The 21,316-nt window shown below is 61.9% G+C and overlaps 2 protein-coding genes across 5 annotated transcripts; one reads left to right on the top strand and one right to left on the bottom strand.

Annotated features, from left to right (window-relative positions):
* The first annotated feature begins 582 nt into the window (after nucleotides 1-582).
* On the top strand, nucleotides 583-14,931 carry FCER2 (Fc epsilon receptor II). Of its 4 annotated transcripts, none has more exons than XM_086699198.1 (14): nucleotides 583-767; nucleotides 1,704-1,817; nucleotides 4,200-4,251; nucleotides 6,623-6,709; nucleotides 8,514-8,634; nucleotides 9,657-9,776; nucleotides 10,101-10,154; nucleotides 10,689-10,751; nucleotides 10,978-11,040; nucleotides 11,144-11,206; nucleotides 11,310-11,399; nucleotides 13,231-13,736; nucleotides 13,863-13,969; nucleotides 14,195-14,931. In XM_086699198.1, exons 5-14 carry the CDS (start codon nucleotides 8,613-8,615, stop codon nucleotides 14,331-14,333), a joined length of 1,227 nt encoding a protein of 408 aa, XP_086555324.1. In that variant the 5' UTR covers nucleotides 583-767; nucleotides 1,704-1,817; nucleotides 4,200-4,251; nucleotides 6,623-6,709; nucleotides 8,514-8,612; the 3' UTR covers nucleotides 14,334-14,931. The 4 variants fall into 4 exon arrangements, with proteins under 4 accessions (XP_086555324.1, XP_086555326.1, XP_086555322.1 ...); XM_086699200.1 differs by having other exon boundaries at nucleotides 587-767; nucleotides 13,585-13,736; XM_086699196.1 differs by lacking the exons at nucleotides 583-767; nucleotides 1,704-1,817; nucleotides 4,200-4,251; nucleotides 6,623-6,709; nucleotides 8,514-8,634 and adding an exon at nucleotides 8,666-8,993.
* A 3,876-nt stretch (nucleotides 14,932-18,807) lies between these two features.
* On the bottom strand, nucleotides 18,808-21,098 carry TRAPPC5 (trafficking protein particle complex subunit 5). Its single transcript, XM_086699195.1, has 2 exons — nucleotides 21,004-21,098; nucleotides 18,808-19,420 (listed from the first exon to the last, which is right to left on the bottom strand). The coding sequence occupies exon 2, from the start codon at nucleotides 19,406-19,408 to the stop codon at nucleotides 18,842-18,844; it is 567 nt and encodes a 188-aa protein (XP_086555321.1). The 5' UTR covers nucleotides 19,409-19,420; nucleotides 21,004-21,098; the 3' UTR covers nucleotides 18,808-18,841.
* Between the last annotated feature and the right edge of the window lie 218 nt (nucleotides 21,099-21,316).

Raw genomic sequence — 21,316 nt, 5'->3', positions numbered from 1 at the left:
GAGGCCGTCCCGGGTTATCCGGGTGGCCCCAATGTCAGCATCACGAGTCCTTATAAGAGGGAGGCAATCAGGGGGCGCCTGGGTGGCTCAGTGGGTTAAGCATCTGGCTCTTGATTTCGGTTCAGGTCATGATCTCACTGTTCGTGAGTTTGAGCCCCGCGTCGGGCTCTGTGCTGAGGGTGCAGAGCCTGCTTGGGATCCTCTCTCTCTCTCTCTCTGCCTCTTTCCTGCTCTCTCTCTCTCTCTCAAAATAAATAAATAAGTTAAAAACCGAAGAGGGAGGCAGGAAGATCAGAGTCTGAGAAGGAGATGTGACAACAGCAGCAGAGTCGGAGAGAGATCAGAAGTTCTCCGCTGCCGACTTCAAAGCTGGAGGAAGGGGCCACAAGCCAAGAGGTGTGGGCCCCTGTAGAAGCGGAAAGAACACCAAGGAAACCGATTCTCCCCTTGACTTTCCAGGAGCACAGCCCTGTGGACGCCTTGATTTTAGCCCAGTGAGGCCTGTGCTGGGACTTCTGACCTCCAGCTCTGTGAGATAATAAACTTACGTTGTTTAAAGCCGCCAAGTCAGCGGCCAGTACTTCCTTAGCGCAGTCCTAGGACGCTCACACGGCTGTGACGCCTCGTGGCGCAGCTACGGCGTGCCGTGTGCCGTGTGCCGAGACCTGGGCTGGGGACGCGGTGACAGTCCTGCCCCTCCCACTCCCGGAGCGCACCTTCCAGCGGGTACCGGTAACAAGCAAACCACACGCGTCCACACACAGGAGGTAGGTCATAGAGACCGTCCCAGGGGTGACTGTCACCTCCCTCAGAGAGCAGACACCTGGAGGACGAAGAAGGGCCACGGAGAGGCCTCGAACCCCAGAGAAGCCTGTGGGTGTGGCTGCAGCAAAGGGGCAACCGTGCAGGAGAAGGCGCCAGCCACACAGGGCCCGGCTGGCTGCGGGGGGCCAGGGCTTCCTTGGAGGGGCCTTCGCGGGGCGGAGTGTAGGGGTTACTCACGGGAGAGACTCCAGCGCTCCCCAGGGGCTTGTCTCCGTTCGGCACCCGTGGAAAGCTTCAGGAGCACGAGGCCCTAGGTAGGAGGATTGTGCTTATTCTCACTTTACAGATGGGGAAACTGAGGCCCGAGAGGATACAGTCAGCCCGCAGGGAAAGGGGGTGGAGCTGGAACGCCACCCGCCCTCTCCGCTGCCCACCCAGTGGGGGGTCGCCCAGTGGGGGGCAGTGACCAGATGTGTCCAGCAGGGGGCACACGCCTCCTGTGCTGGCCCAGCTGGAGAACCTTCGCGCAAAAGGGCCCCACGGAGTAGAAAAAGCACGCGATCTAGACCAAAGTCTTACGGGGCTGGGGGCCTGGGTCTTTGAGGGGCCGGGGACCTGGGGCCTGGATTTCTGAATCCCTGAGGGGCTGGGAGCCATCCTTCAGCCTGGTCCCCACACGGTACCCTGTCCCCTCAAAGAACCGTGGACATTGTTAGAAAGAAATCCCCGAATCTCCCAGTGTGGGCCTGGAATGTTCTCAGGATTCCTGGGATGAGCTGGCTCAGCCCCCCAGTCACTGGGGATGTGCTGGGATCTGGGGGGTGGTGTGGAGGTGTGGGCAGTGGGCCCCGGAAGGCCTTCTGAAGAAAGGATGTGGACAAGCCGACTTCTGGACCCCCTCATCCTGAGCCTCCCTCCAACCTCTCCCTCCATCCCAGCAACACACAGGAACAAAACCAGCTGGGCTCCAGACCCCCAGACTCCAGGAAGATGAAAATGCAAAGCCAGCCTCCTCCTGTCCCACACTGGCCTTCCCTCTTCCTGTTGACAAGGTCACTGCAGGGGTGGGGGTCGGGGAGGGGAGCAAGGAGGGGTGTGAGTGAGTGGGGGGGTGTGTGGTTGGGAGCTGGGGCTAGCCCTCTGGCCCCTCAGCTCCCAGTTCTGGGGAAGGTGCCCATTTAATGTAGGAGCTCAGGGCTGGGGAGAGAGGAGTGCAGAGGGCTGTTGGTGGGGGTGGGGGGGGTGGGCCTCTGAGCCTGTGAGTGAGTGAGGAGTGCGTTCAGGACCAAATGAAGGTCAGGGGAGGGGGCTGGGCAGAAGATGGAGAGTAGGAAATCAGCAGGGGTTGGGGGTGATTGAAGCCGAGGGGGGGTCATGGAGAGGCAGAGAGAAGTCCCTGAGGGGAAACTGAGGCGTGCATGGGGGCGGGGCAAACGGGAGGGTTGTTAGTGGAAGAGAGCTACTTTTTCCCCATCAGCCTCTCCTCTGGGACAGCAAAGGGGACCCTCGTGCGTGTCTGTGTGACCGTGTATGTCTGTGTCTGTCTGCACGTGTCCGTGGGCCTGGAATGTTCTCCGCGTGTCTGTGTGTTTCGTTTCTTTGTATGTTTCCGTGCGTTTATGGGCGGGGGGGGGGGGGGTTGTGTTGGTACGTGAGATTGTGTTACTTGTGTCTCTGTGCACACGGGGTGTGTCTATCTTGTGTGTGTGGGGTGGCCACATTTGGACCTGTGTGTGTGTCCCTACCCCCGCGCCTACCTGTGTGTATCCCTCCTGTGATTCGTCGTGCGTGTGTGTGTCTGCGGTTAAGCCTCGTAGGGACCGTCGGTCTCTCTGTACCTGCGTGCCTCTGCCAATGACGGTGTCACGTCACCCGTGTGTGTGCGTGCCTCTGTGTGCCTGCGTGTTGGGGGCCCCCACCTGTACCCCTCACTCGGCTCTCACGTGAGCCCGACCCCGGCCCTGCAGAATTTCCACTTTCCCAGAGCACTGGGGTCCTTCCTGCAGGAGGTGATAAGGCTTCTGTGCCTGTCAGGGAGGCGCTGGCCAGGACCCAAAGCCCGGTGCCCTCCTCCTTCGGGGAAACTGAGACCCAAAGAGGGCAGAGGCTGTGGAAGCCACGTGGCCAAGCTGGGGGAGGCCGCAGGGCAAGCCCCTCTCTGGGACCTGGGGCCTCTGGGAAAAGAATGAATGGATTTCCCCTGTCTGGGAGGGGGCGGGGCACCACTCAAGGCTTTGAGGTTGCAAAGCCCCGGGAGAGTTCCTCCGGCAGCCAGCGTGAAACAGAAGGAAAATCCAACCTTCCCGAGGGGTCTGCTCAGACCTCACTTCACGTCCCTCAGGTTCAGAACCCTCCAGTCTAAACTAGCCCTTCTCCCCCACCCCCACCCCCACCCCCAGGACCCTAACCCTGCTTTTCCAGCACCTAAGACTGTCCTGCGGATTTGTGAATTTTAAACTTTGTTTTTATGCTGCATTGTGGATGAACCGTGAGGGTGTCATGCTAAGTGAAAGGAACTAAACACCAAAGCACAGACCCTGTAGGATCCCAGTTAGATGCCGTCCCTAGAGGAGTCCCCTCCCCAGAGACAGGAAGTAGATGGAGGGAGCCAGGGGCTGGGCGAGGGCAGGGGGAGTTGGTGTTTGGGGGGGGGGGAACGGAGTCTCAGTTTGGCAAGATGGAAAGTTCTAGAGACTGAGGGTGGGGATGGTGGCGTGGTGTGAGTGTGCTTAACGCCACTGCAAATGATTCAAATAGTAAATTTTGTGTTCTGTATATTTTATCACGATGAAAAACCGAAACCTCCCTCGCAAGAACTGGGCCTTTGTTCTCCGAACCTGGCACCCAGTAGGTGCCCAAATAATGGTCGTTGAGTAAATGAAAGAGGAGAGGTCATCTGTCCCCAGCAGATGGAGGGACAGACAGAGACACAGAGAAAGCGTGTTCAAGCCCGAAGCCAGCACCTTCTCTTTGTCTGTCAATCATGCTTCAAAGCAGTGGTTCTCAACTGGGGGTGATTCTGGCCCTCAGGAGGCATTCGGCGATGTCTGGAGACATTTTTGGCGGTCGTGACTAGGTAGAAGGGGGGACTACTACTGGGAGCCAGAGGCTAGAGGCCAGGGATGTTGCCAAAGACCCTGCAATCTACAGGACAGTCCCCCACCCCAACAACAAGGAATCATCCGGCCCCAGTGCCAACAGAACTGAGAATGAGAAACCCGGTTTTAAAGCCACCTCCTCCTGCAAGCCCTTTGGGATTTGACACACCCACTTCCCTCCCGCCCCACACACCCCCTCCTTCCTTTCTCCCTTTTGCAACACCAGGAGGGACCGATCAGGTGGGGAGAGCCGGGGGCTGGGCCACCAGGGTGGGGTTGGGGTCAGCGTGGATGTTCCTTCATCACATTGGAATTGAACGCGGGGCCCTGTTCTAGGTGCTGAGGTTCTAAATTTAGAGGTTGAGGCTCCTCTCCGCACAGAGCACAGGTGAGAGGGTTGGGCATCCGAACACCCTTGGGGGTGAGTTGGGGTTGAATAGCGTCGGGCCGGGGCCAGGGTGGGGACCCGCCCGGGGATCGTTTGTGGTTGTTGCAGGACTCCTGACTCGTTCCTCCTGCGTCCAGATCCAGGTCTGTGCCGAGCGGGGGCCGGGGCGGGGGGGCTGGGGGGGGGGGTTGCTGCCCCGGGCTCAAGGATCCCAAACGTGAAAGAAGAACTGACACCCTCGATGGGGGCCCACATCCGCACGGTTTCCTGTTTTTCCCTTGAAGTGAACAGAGCCCTGGGTCGATACCACAGAAGGGAAGAGGGAGGGGTCAGTCGCGTGACAGGGTTTACTGCAGCCCCGAGTAGGGGGGTTGAGATGTCACCCCCAAAGCATCCTCTTGTCTAAGTTCAGTCTTGGCAGGGACCCAGCTTCACAGGAGCCGTGGAACCTTCCGGAAGGACACGGTGGAGACGGTGGGCACCAGTGTGGACGGTGGCTGGGCACCTGGGCTGCAGAGCTCTCAGAGGCTCAGGAACACCAAACCGCATCCCCACCCCATCCTCGATTCGACACCTCCTACCCCGTCCTGTGTCTTCACTGCCACCCAGCGAGGCTTCTTCCCAAACTTTCTCCTCTTCCTTCCTGGGTCCTCAGCACTAGGACAGCCCCGCTGTCTACCAGAGGCTGCGACTGAGACCCAGTCAATTGTTACAGCATCTTCCGGGTGCCACCCCCCCCCCCCCATCCTCACCCATCACCAAAGCCCGTCTCTTCTCAAACCCGTCCGGTCATTCCCACAGCCACTGCCCCAGACACCTCCTCTGGTGCCTGGACCTGGTGACAGCTCCCCAGTGTCCCCACCCCCACCTGGCCCCATGATGACACTCAGGGTCCCCCCCCCCGCCGCCAGGGCTCCTGCTGCCTTCTGTCCACCCAGCAGCCCCAGTGACCTCTCTCTGATGCCCACCTGACCACTCTCTTCCCTACAATGACCATCCTCTGTCCCTTGGCAAAACACGCCGTGGGTTCAAGTCCCCGCAAGTAGCCCAGATCGAGTTGAGAGGGACAGTTGGGGCCCTGAATGAACAGCCTCAACCCAACAGTCATTCAGGCAGTACACATGTACTGAGGGCCACCCCTCCATGCTGGAAACACAGTGTGACACATTAGGCAGCTTCGTGCCTGCTGTCCTGGAGTGCAAAGTCCAGGGGACATGTCGGGCCAGGCCCCTCCCCATCTGGTGGTTGGCCCAGATCGGTCCCGGTGGGAAAGTGGGACACAGGGGCCCAAATGGGCATCTTCCAGAGTGAGAGGCAGCGCATCAAGCCTGGAGGATGGAGGCAGCCCTTCCCGGCGTGGGGATTGGCCTGGGGTGTCCCCCAATCAAGAATGGGAAGAGGGTTAAGGATCAGAGGACACAGTTTAGGGAGGAAGGGCAGGGTGTGAGGTGTGAAGAAGTCCCCATAAGGGGCGCCCGAGTGGCTCAGTCGGTCAGGCGTCCGACTTTGGCTCAGGTCATGATCCCACGGTTCGTGGGTTCGAGCCCCACGTCGGGCTCTGTGCTGACAGCTCGGAGCCTGGAGCCTGCTTCCGATTCTGTGTCTCCCTCTCTCTCTGCTCCTCCCCCACTCCTGCTGTCTCTCTCTGTCTCTCAAAAATAAAATAAAAATATAAAAAAAAAAAAAGAAGTCCCCATAAATCCAAGGCTAGGGGCACGGGGGTTAGGGCTGCTGACTTGGGGCCTGTGCTGCCTGGGTTCAAATCCCGGCATTGCCATTTATGAGCTGTGCAACTTTGGACAAGTTACCTAACCTCTCTGCGCTCCACATTCTTCACCAAGAAGGCAGCATGAGGAACAAAAGCATCTACCTCATAACGTGCGAACGTTAAATGTTTCGATGCACCTGGGACACCGGGAACTGTCCCCCCCCCCCCAACTCCCTGGCACACAGTGGTATTAAATTCAACCCTGTAACAAAATTGTTACTATTTGACCAGAATGTTATCTCATGGATCTTTCTGTTTCTTCCCTACCTCCGGGCTCCCTCCTTGCTCATCCCTCTCTCTTTCTCTCTCCTTCCCTTCCCTCTTCCCTGCCACGGTGGTATAATGACTTAGCCACATTAGTTCAGTCCTCGCTCTCCCACTTACTTCCTCCAGCACTCTGGGAATGTGGCTTAGCCTCTCTGGACCTCAGTTTTGCTCACCTGCGTAATGGAGATAATAATAGGACGGACTTTACCCGGTTGTGGGGAGCATCAGGGGAGGCCATGCGTGTAATATGGGTAACCAGGTGGCAAGCCCATAATTAGGCCTGTGAAAATAGAAGCCGTGGGTGGGCCTGCTTTCAGAAGAAAACTGTCTCCCCAGGCCAAGGTCCTCACCACCGCCCGCGGCCCCGCCGGCCCCTCCAACCCGCCCCAGCGGACCAGGACAGCGACGCCGTTCGCGGCGCATGTGAGTGCGAGATACGTGCGAGTGGGTGGGCGTGCGACTGCGTGTCTGCGTGTGAATGTGGGAGCACACGCGTGTGACCCTCTGTGTGCGTGTGCGTGTGTGTTGGGACGTGGGACGTTGAAGGTTCCTTGGAAGGAGCGGCCTCGGGGCTGGGTCTCAAGGGACAGAAGGGCGGTGGGCAGCGGGCAGCGTGGACAGAATCGGCAGGCGCGCGGGGTCCTGGGTCGGGGCAGTTGAAGCCAGCGCCTGGTGTGACCGAGCAGAACAGATGAGCTTGGTGGGTGCACCGGGGGCTGATCGTGCGGACCCCGGAGGGCCGCGGAAAGCCGTCCGCAGGGCTGGGAGCTCCTAAGTCAGAAAGACGGCCCGGCATCAGGACCCTGCCCCCTGGCACTCACTGGCAGACACCCATCAGGAGGCCGTGTCCCCAGGTGGTTGAGCGAATAAGCTCTGATGTCACCTGTCCTGGGTTCAAGTCCCCGTTCTACCATCGTGTGGCATGGACAAATTACTTACCTCCTCGGGGCCTCAGTTTCCCCAGCTCCCCACCAGCAGGTTAACCGAGCGCCTGCTGCGTGCCACGCCCATCGTGCTTCATCCAGTGGGCTTGGCACGGTCACCCCTCGTTGACAGATGAGCAAACTTAAGTCGCTCGTCCTGGGAGAAGCCGGGACTCAGCCCCCAGTCTGTCCAGCTTGGGCTCAGGCACGTTTGGCTGCAGGATGGCCACGCCTCTGGCCTCTTCCATGATGGCAGAAGGTCCAGTGGGAGCTGCCGTTAATCAGAGCCTGGTCACTCCCCACACCCACCTCCCCGGGGCTCAGAGAGGGGAAGCATATTGCCCATAGTCCTACGGCAAGAGAGGCAGCCTGTAACCAAACCCGCCCTCTCTGGCACAAAATAGGTGCTCGAAAGACTTTGGGGCGCCTGGGTGGCTCCCTCGGTTAAGCCTCTGACTCCTGATTTCGGCTCAGGTCATGATCTCACGGTTCATGGGCTCGAGCCCCGCGTCAGGCTCTGCGCTGGCAGTGTGGAGCCTGCTGGGGATTCTCTCTCTCCCTCTCTCCCTCTCTGTCTCTGCCCCTCCCTGCTCACTCCCTCTCTCAAAATAAACAAATAAACTTAAAAAAAATTTTTTTTAAAAAGTCAAGATACTTTAAAGATGCCTTGGGCACATTGCAGAAGAGGAAGCTGAGGTCTGGTGACGGAGTTTCTGCACCGCCCAGCAAGGCCTGACACACAGCAGGTGCCTGATAAGTGTTTAGGATCTGAAGACCCACTGTGCGCGCACGGCATCTTGCCGAGACACTCACCTACGTTGTCATCTCATTTGATCCTACCTCGACCTCGTGAGTTGGGTACGAGCCTCCCTCCCATTCTATAGAGGGGACCCTGACGCTCGGGAAGGTTGAGTCCCAAGCCACGTTGGCAACCGGCTGTGACAGCAGCAAGCTGATGATATTTGTGGGGCGATGGACCAGCCCTTGATCGAAGCACCTGACACATCCGTGAAGGGCACGTCACCACCCTGTGGTGCGGGTGTTATTGGCGTTTTATGGATGAGGCGGTTGGTTTTGAGGTTCGGTCACTCGCTGCATTTATGAGGCACCTGCCGTGTACCCGGCCCGCGTCGGCTCTGGGGCGCCCACCTCTGGTCTCAGGCCTGTGTCTCCCAGTGAAATGCCGCGCTGACTCCTGGTCACGGACGAAACGAAATCAGCCAATGGTCACCGAGCTCCTCGAGTCCCAGACGCTGTCCTGCGCCCGTAACCAGAGCCTGACGTCTAACCTTAATGCTCCTCAGAACCCGGATCCCGGCCAGAGCCGCGACGACACCCGCTAAGTGGGCTGCCTTGGGAGGTGGTGAGCAGCCTGTCACTGGGAGAATCCAAGCAGGGCGGCCATGGAGGAACATGTCTACTCAGGTGAGAGGGCTCTCTGGAGCTGACCCTGGCAAAACCGAGCACCTGGCCTCCTCCCTTCCACCCAGGAGAGGAGAGGGGTTCCTGGGTCTCTCTCTGGGAAGAAGGCCCAGCAAGGGGTGAGGGGGAGGTGAGCCCCGACTGGCCTTCTGGGCACAGAGCCAAGCAGGAGGGGGAAGCCGCAGGCCCCTCCCTGCCCTGACTCAACGCCCTCCAACAAAAAAAATCGGCTCCAGCTCGGGTGCTGGGAGCCCGATAGATTTGGAAGTAGAACGGGGATTCAGAGCAAGTAGAATCCAGCACGATGAATCCTCACGGCCAGGGCGAGGGCAGGGGGCCCGGACCCACGGTGGGGAGTCAAGGTAGAGTCCTGGGGGCCCCAGGGATTGTGGTGAGGCTCCGGGGGGGTCTGACATCCGGGGGGAAAGGCTGGGGAAGGGCTTGGATATGGAGGAAGAACACAGACCCAGCGTCCTGGGTTTAGAGAAGGGGTGCGGGGTGGAGGACAGCCACAGGGTGAGGGCAGGAGGTCCAAGGGGAAGGAGGACCCAGCTTCCCGGGCATGAGGCTGGAGCTCGAGCGGTGGTGCGTGAGGGGGTAAGGGAAGAGGGTCACAGCGAGAGCTGGGTGGCAGTCGGCCACCTGATGGGGGACCACGGAGGGAGGGTCTCAGCTCCCGGCCCCCCACCCCGGGCTGCCTTTCTGGACGGCGTCCTGGCCCCAAGTCAGGCTTGCTGACCACCGGGGTGTGGGCAGAAGGGCTGGACGGGCGGAGGGACAGATTCAGAGATGCACAGACGCAGAAGTGGATGGAGTCGGGGCGGGGGTGGGGCACCGGTGGGGCACGAAGGCGGCATGTGGGGAAGGTGTGCGGAGCAGGCTGGGGGTCCACTGAGACCCACGGCTTTAGTGTGGACTCTGGACAGGCTCCCAGGACTTAGGGGCTGTGGGTGACGGGGGGACAGGCAGAGCCAAGCCCCGTCTCACGCTGCACCCCTTGGCGCTCCCCCCTCAACGCCCGGCAGAGTTCCCAAACCTTCCCGGAAGGCGGCGGTGGTGCTGTCGGCAAGGGACCCAGATGGCACTGTTGGGGCTGGTGACCGTCATGCTGTGGGCCGGGCTGCTGACCCTGCTTCTCTTCTGGCGTGAGGACACCCCCAGCCCCATGCGGCCCCTCTCTTGTGCTCTCTCCCAGAACCCCACTTTCAGATGCTGGGACGTCACGCCCCTCCGAGTCCAATTTCCCCATCGTGCCTCCCACCTTGTCCCCAGCGGTCCCCTCCCGAGGCCCTCTGCCCCCCCACCCACCCGAGAGCTCCCCACCCCGTCCAGCGTCTCTGTCTCCCATCCTTTCTGTGCGTCCCGAGTGGTATATACCCAAGGCCTCCCTCCCCAGCTGACAGGTGGGGGGGGTGTGGTCGGGGGCTCCTGAAAACCCGTCTTCGCCCCTCCTCTTCTCCCCTCCCCAGACTGGGACGCTGTACAGAATCTGAAACAGCTGGAAGAAACCGCTGCCCAGAACGGTAGGGGGGAGGGGTGGGGGGGAGAGGAGGCAGGGAGGGGGGCTCTCGTCCTGCTTCGGCCACTGGCCACTGTGGGACATGGGAGAAGGACTGGGCTCCAGCATCCCCTGCCGGGAAGTGGGGGTCAGCCTGCATTGCCCCCTCCCCTTGGGGTGAAAACCCGGAGCCTCTGGGAGAGACGGGGGGCTCTACGAGGTGTCTGATGGGCTGTTAAGTAATGGCTCCAGGCCTCGGTTTCCTCACCTGTAAAGTGGGCATCATTTCAGGGTATCGAGGCAGAAACGAGCTGAGACTTGGTGAAGCATTTAGACCTGCCTCCAGTGAGCTTTCAGGAAACGCCGGCTGCTTTTACGTTGCGTTCTGGGTGGGGGGGAGGGTGCACGTGTTCATCCTATTCTTGCCTGCGTCTTCCTCGGTACCTTGTCCCCAAAATGAAAATGTGAGGGGACCCTGCACTCGGGGCCAGGGAGGGGAAGGATTTGAGGACGCGCCTTCCTGGTTCCTGAGGACACATCGTCTTTCCTGCGGTCCCAGTCTCTCAGGTTGCCAAGGACTTGGAAAGACACAGGGGGGACGAGATGGCCCAGAAATCCCGGGGTGAGTGATGTCAGCTCAGGTCGAGGAGGAGGAGTGGGGTGGGGGTGGGGGAGCCTGGATTAACACGTGGACAGAGTGCTCTAGGCCACCCGTGAATGGCAAAGTGAGCAGGGGACCCGGAAGACAGAGGCGAGAAGGACAAAGGGGCCAGCGGGGGAGCTGAGGGGGGGGGGCAGGGGCGGCCCCGAGGACCTGCTTACCACTGAGCCCCCTCCCCTGCACCCAGCTGCCCAGGTGTCACAGAACATGGAGGAAATCCAAGCTGAACAGAAAAGAATGAAAGCTCAGGGTGAGAGGCTGGTGGGGACGGGGGTCCTAGAGCTGGGAGGGACCGTGAGGCTGGGGGCCGGGCTTGGGGACTCCCAGCCCTGACCCCAGCCCGGCCCCGTCAGACTCTGAGCTCTCCCGGAACCTGGATGGACTTCGTTCGGACCTGAGCAACCTCAAGTCCCAGAGTGAGCCTTGGGAGGGGACAGGGTAGAGGGTAGAGGTGGAGGGGGGGCGGGGGGCGCGCTCCAAGCTCGTCTCTGACCACCGTCCCCCACCCAATCACCCAAGGCTTGAACGAGAGGCGCACAGCCTTGCACTCGTTGGAAAGGCTCCAGCAGGAGGTGGTAAAGCTGTGGATTGAGCTCCACGTGTCCAACGGTGAGTGTGCTTGTGAGTCTGGGCCTGTGGTGTGCCGGGGCGTGCGAGCGACGGGACGGGTGTGGGGGGGTGTGTGCTAGAGGGCTGCACGTGACAGCGTGGACGGGTGTGGGCTTACGTGTGCGGCAGGGTCCATGGAGGACACGCGGCAGTTTCTCTCTGAGTCCAGCTGCCTCTCTCCACGGAACTGGAGCGGGGAGGGGGGGGCGGGGGGGGGGAGCTCGCACGCTTTTTTCCCTCCTTCAGGTCGAAGCTTCCCTGTGTGTCACCATCTCTGGGTTCGCTTTGCTTCTCCTTCCTCTGCCCCTCGTGGCTCAGAAGAGGGTCATCAGTAGGACGCCCTCAGCCACAGCCCTCCCAGAAGATTGTGTGACCAGCCACGGGGCTCAAGGGGGCGGGTCCCCTCTGCAGAGACAGGGCAATGCTGGTGGTGACGAGGCTTGGGGTGAGGGGTGGCCCCGGCAGGCTTCAGGAAGAGCAGAAGTCCCGTCAGCGTGCCTTCAACCTGGGACAGGAACCCGGGCGCTCCCCACCCCCACCCTTGGTTTTTGACTTTCCACCCCTGGGAAGCCCCTGCTGCCCTAGTTGGCGAAGAGAAGAGGAAGGTTCTGTGCTTGGTGTGGGGTGCAGCCCCCCGGGACATGCCGTGGCTGTGGGAATCCCAGACAGAAACCCGGCAGTGGTCCCTCTGCGGAGGGCTCTGGGCCACGTTCATGTGGATGGATGACCTCCCAGTTCCTACCCGGTCCCTGGGGTGACCTGGGGGCTGAGGCCAGCTCCAGGGCTGTCTCTTGATGGGGACACAGGCAGGGTACCTCCCTCCAGGTTTTCTTCAAGTGCCCAGGGATACCCCCTTCCGGTTTTAATGTTCCCCACCCCCCTGCACCAGTGGCCACATACTGGTTACTGGCCCATGTGTGAGAAACACATCCAGCTTTGATCCCCCAGAGGTTGGGGACCCCAGGTCTCTTTTAAAAATTCCTCCCAAGCTCTGGAGCCCTCTCTGCACATCATTCCAAGAAAAGCTGTTTTCAATCAAGAGTGAGTCAAGCCAGTAACAGTGGGTTTAACCCCCCATCTGGGAGTCCTGGGTGGGAGGTGTGGTGACAGTGCCTAAGAGTTTCTCCGGGATGTGGACAAGAGGAGACAGAGACCAAGGCGGCCCCAGGTCAAGGCCATGCGGACCCAGCCCTCCCTAAGCTCTCCTGCTCGGTCCCTCCAACTAGACAGAAATCGTTGCATTCTCCCCAAATCTGGTCAACAAGGCTGGTTTTGAGGGTGCCGGTAGCAATGGCCACCAGGGTTGTCACTGGAGCTGTTGGTGGGGACAATACAAGGGGACCATGATGCTGGCAACCGTGGCCTCGGCAGGTCGGCCCTGGTGATTAAGCCGTGGCTGGTGTGAAGACGGTGTTGGCCGTGCTGGTGGCACTGGAGAGAGGTTGCTGGCCATCCTGGGTCCCCCCGGTGATGGCGGTGGGACTGAAGGTGCCGCTGAGAGCGGTGGGGTTGGTGGCCATGGTGTTGGAGGTTGACACGCTTCTGACCGTGAACGTGTTTGTGGTGATGCCGTTGGTGGTCGAGGGGCGACGGGCCACAGTGCTGGTGACGTGGTGATGCCGCGGGTCTCTTTGTGGGGCTGATGCTGGCAGAGGCCAAAGAGCTGCTGGCCAAGAGGTGTCTACGATGACGGCGTCGGTGACAGGCATTCTTGGGGGGGAGGGCGGGGAGGGGCGATATTTGTGGCAATGGTGCGGGCAGCCGAGGTGCTCCCGCTGGGCGGCTGGTCTGGCCGGGAAGAGGGGCAACCTGCAAGTTGGTCTGCTTTCAGCCCGGACCCCAAGAGTGACCCCAGGAGAGACGCTGCCACCCACCCTGCCTATTGTCCCCACGGTGCCAGCCACGGCGCCGGCCACAACATCCGCCACCGTGCCGGCCACAGCGCCCGCCACGGCGCCGGCCACAGCGCCGGCCACAACGTCCACCATGGCGCCGGCCACAGCGCCCGCCACGGCGCCGGCCACAGAGCCCGCCACGGCGCCAGCCACAACGTCCGCCACCGCGCTGGCCACAGCGCCGGCCACGGCGCCGGCCACGTCCGCCACGGCGCCGGCCACAGAGCCCGCCACGGCGCCCGCCACGGCGCCCACCACGGCCACACCCCTGAGCCTCTCCTCCGCCCCAGGCTCCACGTGTAACACGTGCCCCGAGAACTGGGTCAACTTCCAGAGGAAGTGCTACTACTTCGGCGAGGGCGCCAAGAAGTGGATCCAGGCCCGGTTTGCCTGCAGCAAACTGCAAGGGCGGCTGGTCAGCATCCACAGCCAAGAGGAGCAGGTGGGCGGGGCTCTGCGGAGGGCGTGGCCAGCAGGGGGCGGGGATCCCACCGCGACCTCTTGTGCGGCGGGGGTGGGGACCCCAGGCACAACCCCGCAGCCCCTGCAGCCCCGTCCTGCCCCCCAGGACTTCCTGGCCAAACGCGCCAACAGGAAGGGCACCTGGATTGGCCTTCGGGACCTGGACATAGAGGGGGAGTTTATCTGGATGGATGAGAACCCCCTGAACTACAGGTGAGGCCCAGACTCCGACGGGGGCGGGCGGGGGGGTGCCTGTCCGCAGTGGTCGGGTTGAGGGGAGGGGATGTGGGCAGCCGGTGTCCTTGGGCTTGCGGGGCTTGGGGAGTGGGGATCCAGGGATGGGGGGAGGGGCCCAGACCCCGAGGGATGCGTCTAGGCCGAAGGCAGTAGGGCTCCTGCCCCCGAGCCCATCCTCTGACCTGAAGTCTTCTGCTCCAGCAACTGGCGGCCGGGGGAACCCAACAACCAGGGCCAGGGCGAGGACTGTGTGATGATGCAGGGCTCCGGGCAGTGGAACGATGCCTTCTGTGGCAGCCGGCTGGACGGCTGGGTGTGTGACCGGCTGGCCACATGCTGACTGCCCCTCCCCCGCCACCTCGGCCCCCTCCCTGGGGTTCCCTGGGAGGTCCTTGGAGACGCAGACCCTCATGGCCCCCTGCCCACCTGCCAGGTGCACCCCTGCGTTGCTCCCCCAGCTCAGACACAGGAGCAGCCGGGCCCACGGCGGGGCCCGCAGCCGCGGCCTGGATGCCTGTTTTGTGGCTAAGACCCCAGCGTCCCTTTCTCCTGCCCAAGAGGAAGAAGGGCTGTTGACCCCTCCCCGGCTCCTGCCAATGCCCCTGAGGGCCTGTCCCTTACTCCTCAGCCCAGCAGGCTGTCACCATGTCCCTGCCTTCCAGGGCTCAGAGTGCCCACCTCGAGAACTTTCCAGAGAGCCTCAGACCCCTGTGAGCTTCCTCTGTCGGGCCGCCCCGCAGTCTGCTGGAGTCAGGACCACACCCCCGCCCCACCCCTGGCCTCCCCAGATGCAGTCCCCGTGTCTTAGCACCCCAGGGAGAGGTCCCCGGCTCAGACAGCCAGCCCCCTTGCCCCCAGCCCATGTCAATAAAATGGGGGCGAAGATGGCCCCATCTCAGAAGCCTCCGGGCGTGGGAGCCGGGAGTTCCAGAACCTGGTGCCTGAGTCCGTCTGAGTATCCAGAACAGCTGAAGCAGCAATTGTATCTCTCCACCGTTTCCCCTCTACTTTATTACAAGAAGCATGTACTAGGCAGGGCTGGAGACAAAGACTCTGGGATCCAATGGAGCAGAGAACACCCTAGACGCCTAAAAGTACCGCAGGGCAGGGCAGTGGGCTGGTCCCCCCCCACCCCCCCACCCCCCCCACCCCCGCCTAGGCTGCTGGCAGGAGGGCACAAGCTCACACATGGGAAGTGCTGAATGGACCTGGTATACAGAAGGCACTCAGTAAATGCTAGCAGGCCCAGGGTGGCCTGGCCACCCAGGTCCAAAGGTGCTGGTGTGACTCTGACACAGGTTTTGAAAGAAACAGGTGGCACCAGCCCTGCACCAGAGGCTGAGGAGGGAGGCGGGCCAGGATCGCAGGACACCCCTCGTTAAACTCCTCGCCTACCCACCCCACCCCCAGCTCCCGGCGTAGGAAGAAAGAACCAGGGGTGCCTGGGTGGCTCACTTGGTGAAGGGTCTGGCTTTGGCTCAGCTCATGACCTCACAGTTCGCAGGTTCAAGCCCCGCATCGGTTTGTGCTGAGGGCGGAGCCTGGAGCCTGCTTCCCATTCTGTCTCTGCCTCTCTCTCTCTGCCCCTCCCCTGCTTGCACTCTCTCTCTTTCTAAAAATAAATCAACATTAAAAAAAGAAAAGGAAGAACCAGATGGCTCACGTGATTCTCAGGCTTCCTGGAGGGGACTCCGTGGGGGGAGGACCACACTGGACCACCTTGGACCTGGGAGTCAGGGGCCCGGGCCTAGGGGGCTGGGGAGAGCCCTACAGTGGCACCCAGGAGACCTGGGGCCGGGAAAGGGCAGGGATAGAGCTCGTCCTAGGTCACCTGTTACCAAGCCATTGTCCCTCCCACCCCCCCCACCCCCACCAATTTCTGCCTCCTCCAGACCCCTCCCAGCCCCCAGGCCAGAGCACAACTACCTACCTGAGCTCCGCAAAGGGGACTCCCAGCCCCACTCTGCAGGTCACCCAGGCCCATGTTGGGATGACAGTCATCACCGGTTTCCCTCACTGAACCCTCCAAATCCTCAGGGAAAGCCATGTGCAGAATCTGTCCACTCCTCACCCCTCCAGCAACCGCCTCGGTATAGCCCCTGCCCTAGCTTGCCTCAATCTCTTCTTCACTGTCCCAGACCTTCCAGAAGTTTCCTTCTGGCTCAGAGGAAAAAAACCCCACAATCTTACAGGGTGCTTTGCAATTGCAGAATCCCTGCAGCATGCCTTGTCTCCCCAGCTTCACCTCCTCTCTGCCCTCCCCCAACCCCAGCACCTACACCAGCCTCCTCACTGGCCCTTACACATATAGGCTTGCTCTTTGCCTCAGGGCCTTTGCACATGCCCCCTCCCCTGCTAGCTCTTCAGTGAGGGCTATCCTGGGCTCCCCGTCCTTCCTGTTTAAAATGACACCCCTGACTCCGGCTCCCTTTTACCTTTGGTCTACTTTCTCACCACAGAACGTTTCCCCTTCCAACCAAACTTGTCACTCACGGATCTGTGTGTGCTCGCCGCCCCCCCCCCCCCACCACGCCCAGGGCTAGCATGTGAGCTTCAGGAGGGCAGGTGCATTGGTCTTGCTCTCAGCTGTGACCTCAGCAGCTGACACAGAGTAGGTGTTCAATAAATAGCTGTTGGATAATCAATGTGTGTCCATGGGCGAATGACCTCTTCTCACAGAACCCACTTTGTGCTCTGTTCAACGAGGGGGAGCCTCATGTCTGACTGGCTCACCGAGGGCTGGTGCTGGGTTCCTCCTCCTCACCCCCCACCCCCGGGCCCCCGCCAACCTGTCTGGGGGCTTCAGGACTTCAGCAGGGACTTTATTTGCAGCTCACAAACCCCCGCCCCGCATCCCGCCCTCGGGGACCAGCCCATCTCTCCCCCCCCCCCCCCCCCCCCGCCCTTTCTCTCTGGCAAACTTCACTGCCAGGCCTCTGGATGCAGCAGGCTGGGCCATCCCTGCCTCCCGCAACCTGCCCCTCACCCAGCAGGCCCTGCAGGCCAAGCTCGCCAGGGTCCCCGGGGGACCTGAGGCTGCTAAGCCCAAAGCCTCCCCCAGCTCCCCCTGAAAATCCAGCTTCCCAGGCACCAGGTGCCCTGCCCACTCCACCCAGACGGGCGGCACCCGCCACTGTGCTGACTCCTGGACTCCAGACCTCCGATCCTCCTTGGCTTCCTAGACATTGACCCCTCGCCCCCGATTCAGACTGCCACTGTGACCCCCCCTTCCCCAGGCAACAGCTATTTCCTGACCATGGCCATCCCTGTGCTATACACGGGAGGCACCCCCAAGTTCCATTTATGGACCACGTATCTTCGAGATGTGCCGACACCCCCCCCCATCACCCTGGTTGGAATTCCCGAAACTGCCCCCTGACCAAACCCGGCACCTCGGCCCCACCCCCATGCCCGCCTCCACCATGCACCCCAAAAACGCAATGGAAAAGCTGCATCCGTCCCGCCCTTAAACCCTCCATCAACAGTGAGGGGACCCAGCCCAGGGCACCGCCAAGTTCTCCTTCACATCAGGCTCATTGAAATCCAGGGGAAGGGGGGAGGGGGAGGGAGGAAGAGACATTTGAAAAGTTTCCCCCCAGAAGTCTGGCAGGATGGACCCTGGGGAGGAGGAGCTCTCAGGAACCCCGCGAGGGTGGTGGGCAGAAGGGAAAGGCGGGGTTGCCTCAGGCGTCAGATTTTACTTTTTAAACAAGGCACACACGGGGCACCTGGCTAGCTCAGTAGGTACGGCACGCAACTCTTGATTCTGATCAGGGTTGTGAGCTCGAGCCCCGTGTTGGGTGTTGACGTTACTTAAAAGTAAAATCGTAAAAAAACACAACAAGGATATGTTCACGTATCATCGACATCAACTTCAAAATACGGTAGGCGCCCCGAGATTTCGGAAGTGAGCCCATCCATTTCCCCAGGTCTCCAGTGGGGGGAATTCTTTTTTTTTTTTTTTTTTTTTTTAATTTTTTTTTCAACGTTTATTTATTTTTGGGACAGAGAGTCCAGGGGGGTAATTCTTAAAATGCGGCCCCCCAGAGCATCAGCCAGTTCCTGGGAACTTCCAGAAATGCAAATCCTCAGCCCACTCAGATCTGCAGAATCGGAAACTCTGGGGGTGGGGCCCGGCCACCCCAGTTGGAACATACTCTGTGCCCTAGAGCACCGCTTCTCAAAATAGGGTACACAGGAATCCGCTGGGGATCTTGCCGAATGACGCGCTGTTAGTGGGCCTTGGGGGGGCCCGAGAGTCCGCATTTCTGACAACCTCCCAGGAGATACGGAGGCTGCCTGTCGTGAACCACACTTTGAGAGGCAAGGCTCTAAAGCAGGGGTCAGCAAAGGATCCCCCTCCGTCTGTTTTCTAGACACACAGCCACACCCAATCCTTGGCATGCTGCTGTCTACACCGCGGAGCAGAGTGGCTGGACAGACACTTCTAGGCATAAACTCCTATCTGGTCCTTTACAGAAGTAGTGTGCCCGCCTGATGGAGCCTCTCTCCGCCTGATCCCTCACCCCCCACCTCTCCGGCCTGGCCTCCAATCGTGATTCCGGAGAGGGTCAGCATCCTCCTGCCTCCAGCCACGCCAGCAGCTCCTTCCGCAGTCTTCTCTCCACACTGCCCCCCCCCCCGCCTTCCCCCCCCCCCCCCGGCCCCGTCTGGAAGCCCACCCCCACCGCAGCCCCACGGCATCCCAAACAGGCTCGGGTCCCGGCCTCCCTCACCAGCCTGAGGCAGGGACCTGGGTCGAGGCGTTGAGCGGATCTCTGAGGCCCCCCCACAAGACACAAGACACACTTGGGAAGGGGGCTCTCTGCATCTTTATCTCCCGCGGGGTCAGCGGCCCTCCAGCGCCCGGTCTCGGGCTATGACGGCCTCCTCAAACTTGATCATGAGCGTGGTGCCCTTGTGCCAGTGCGCCGTGACCTTAGCAGGAAAGCCGCTGTGCGTGAGCACCGCCTCCACGATGCCCGCCGTGAAGCTGGCGCAGTTGAGCGTGCTGTTCTCCTTGGGCACGGAGATGTAGGTGTTGATGAGCGGCTCCCGCTCTATGATGTAGAAGGTTCGCGCGTCGTCGTTGGCCTGCTCCAGCTTGTCGGCCTCCTTGCCGAAGAGCGCCTTCCACACGGCGCCCTTGACGAAGAGCAGGGCGCCCAGCACCTTGGTCTCGCGCCGGGCACCCTTTTCGCGGGCCACCAGGGCGTCCAGAACGCGCGCGCCCACCTGGCGGCCCAGCGCGGCCAGGCGCGCCTGCAGCTCGGCCACGGAGAAGACGCGGCTCTGGCAGTGCTGTACCAGCTCGGAGAAGAGCAGCGCGAAGGCGCTCAGGCTCACCTCGGTGCGCGGCCGCACCAGCGCGCGCTCCAGCAGCGCCGACTTTCCGCGCGTGAAGCGCGCCTCCATCCTGCCGCCGCCCTGCTGGGACACAAGGAAACGCGTGTGGGGCGGGGAGGGGAGTGCGGAGAACGCGCTACCGGGTCTGCGTGCTCCACTGCTGACCTCCCGTGTAGTAAAAGAAGAGGGGGAAAGAAAGGGGGGGCGTCCGCCTGCGCGTAAAGCACGCCCCCTCCATGAAGCCTAAGCCCGTGAAGGAAGACGGGGAAAGAGGCAGGTTTGCACCTTTGGGGTAAGGGGGAAGGTGGGAAGACACAAGAGGGGGAGGGGGAGGGGAAGGCGGCGCTGGAAACCACTCTTAAGTTCCAGGCGATTGCTCCTACGTGGAAAGGACCTCTGTGCCCTACCCCCTCTGCAACCTGTGGGAGCACCTAGAGAACTAGTGTATGGGGGGGGGGGGACAAGGATGGGGGGCCGTGAGAAGACCCGGGTACTGTCCCCTGCAAGCGCTCCAGCAAAAACAGCGCTGACTTCTGCAGATGAAGAGAACATCCCCGCCTCTCCCCTGCGGAAAGCCAGAGAAACGGGAGAAGGCAGTAGGGTGCGTCAAGACCCATGGCGGGAGTGAGGGGGGGAGGGGGGGCTGCGGTTTGGGGGACGAACAGAGGAGATGCGAGGGGCAAGCTAGGAGGAAACGGCTCTGGCAGCGCCCATGTGTCAGGCACGAAGCACGCCTCCTTGAGACGTGGGCGGGCCTGCGTTTGTAAGGAAGACTGCAGGGGGGGCGCAGAGAAGGCGTTGGGAACCCCTCCATCTCCGCGCCCTCCAGAAATGTAGCTGGACAGTGGAGGACAAGGTGGAGGAGGCCGAGGCCGACTGTGAGACCCGAAGTTTGGGGGGCCCAGGAGGGGGCGCTGTGATCCTCCCATCCTAGCGCCCCAAGCCAGTGGTCAGTGGGGGAAGAGACCCGGAAAAGGCTGTTGGAGAAAACCCAGAGGGGGCGCTAAGATCTCCGCGGAGCGGATCTACGGTGGGGGTGTGGGGGACAGGAGCTGCTGGGGGGGATCCCAAGGGCGCGGAGACACCCTCCCTCCCCGTCCCCCGTCCTCGCCCATTCAAGTGTGAAGCCTCTGCCAAGGGTGGGGTCGAGAGGAGGAGCGCAGAACCCCCTTCCCACTACCAGGGAAGGAGCCAGAGGCCGGCGGGGTCTGGGGAGGGTGGGCCTGCCCCAACGAAGTCTGCGTGGCGGCGGGGGGGGGGGGGGGGGTGGGAAGGCTGGCGGGGGAGGGGGTCCAGGGGCTCCAAGACGCCCCCCAGGTGCGCAGCCGACTACAGGAGGGCCCAGAGCGTGAGACGGGGGGGTGGGGTGGGGGGGGGGGTGGGCGTTGAGACCCCTCCACCGGGCTGTGATGGGGGCCAGTAAGCTAAGACCCGGAGAGGCAGGGGCCCCAAGCCCCCCACGCCGGCGTGAACCGGGCAGAGGGCCGGGGAAGGAGCCCACCCTCCTCAAGGACCCCCCCCCCTTGCGTGGGCCGAAGCGGACGGACCGGGGATCGCGGGCGCCGAGACCTTAGCCCGGGATCCCCAGGCCCACCGGGCGCGGGAGGGTCCGAGAACGGGCGAGGCCAGACGCGGGTAGGGGTCGCGGGCGGGCGGGGTCTCACCAGGGTACTGAGGCCTTCGGTTCGGCCGAGCAGCTTTACGGCGCCGTAAAAGGGCTTAAGTGCGCAGGCGCTGCGGCCGACAGGCTCGTGGGCGGGGCGCGCGCGCTCACGGAGATTCCAGAGAGCGGCCGCCTGGGGGCGCGCGTGTCCGGGGCACCCGACGGAGGGGTGTGGCCCTGAGGCCAAGGGCCGGGCTGGCGTGGGGTGCCAAGCGCTCAGGCAAACTGCACGGATGGCTACCGGCTCAAGGGCACACAGTTGACAATGGGCCCATGTCTCGGTCTCAGGGGCACATGTGAGCCCTTGGGCATAC

This window comes from Puma concolor, chromosome A2, assembly GCF_028749965.1.
Source record: "Puma concolor isolate L17-30 chromosome A2, mPumCon1.1.hap2, whole genome shotgun sequence".
Classification (NCBI taxonomy): domain Eukaryota; kingdom Metazoa; phylum Chordata; class Mammalia; order Carnivora; family Felidae; genus Puma; species Puma concolor.
This window is presented reverse-complemented; position numbering and strand designations above follow the sequence as displayed.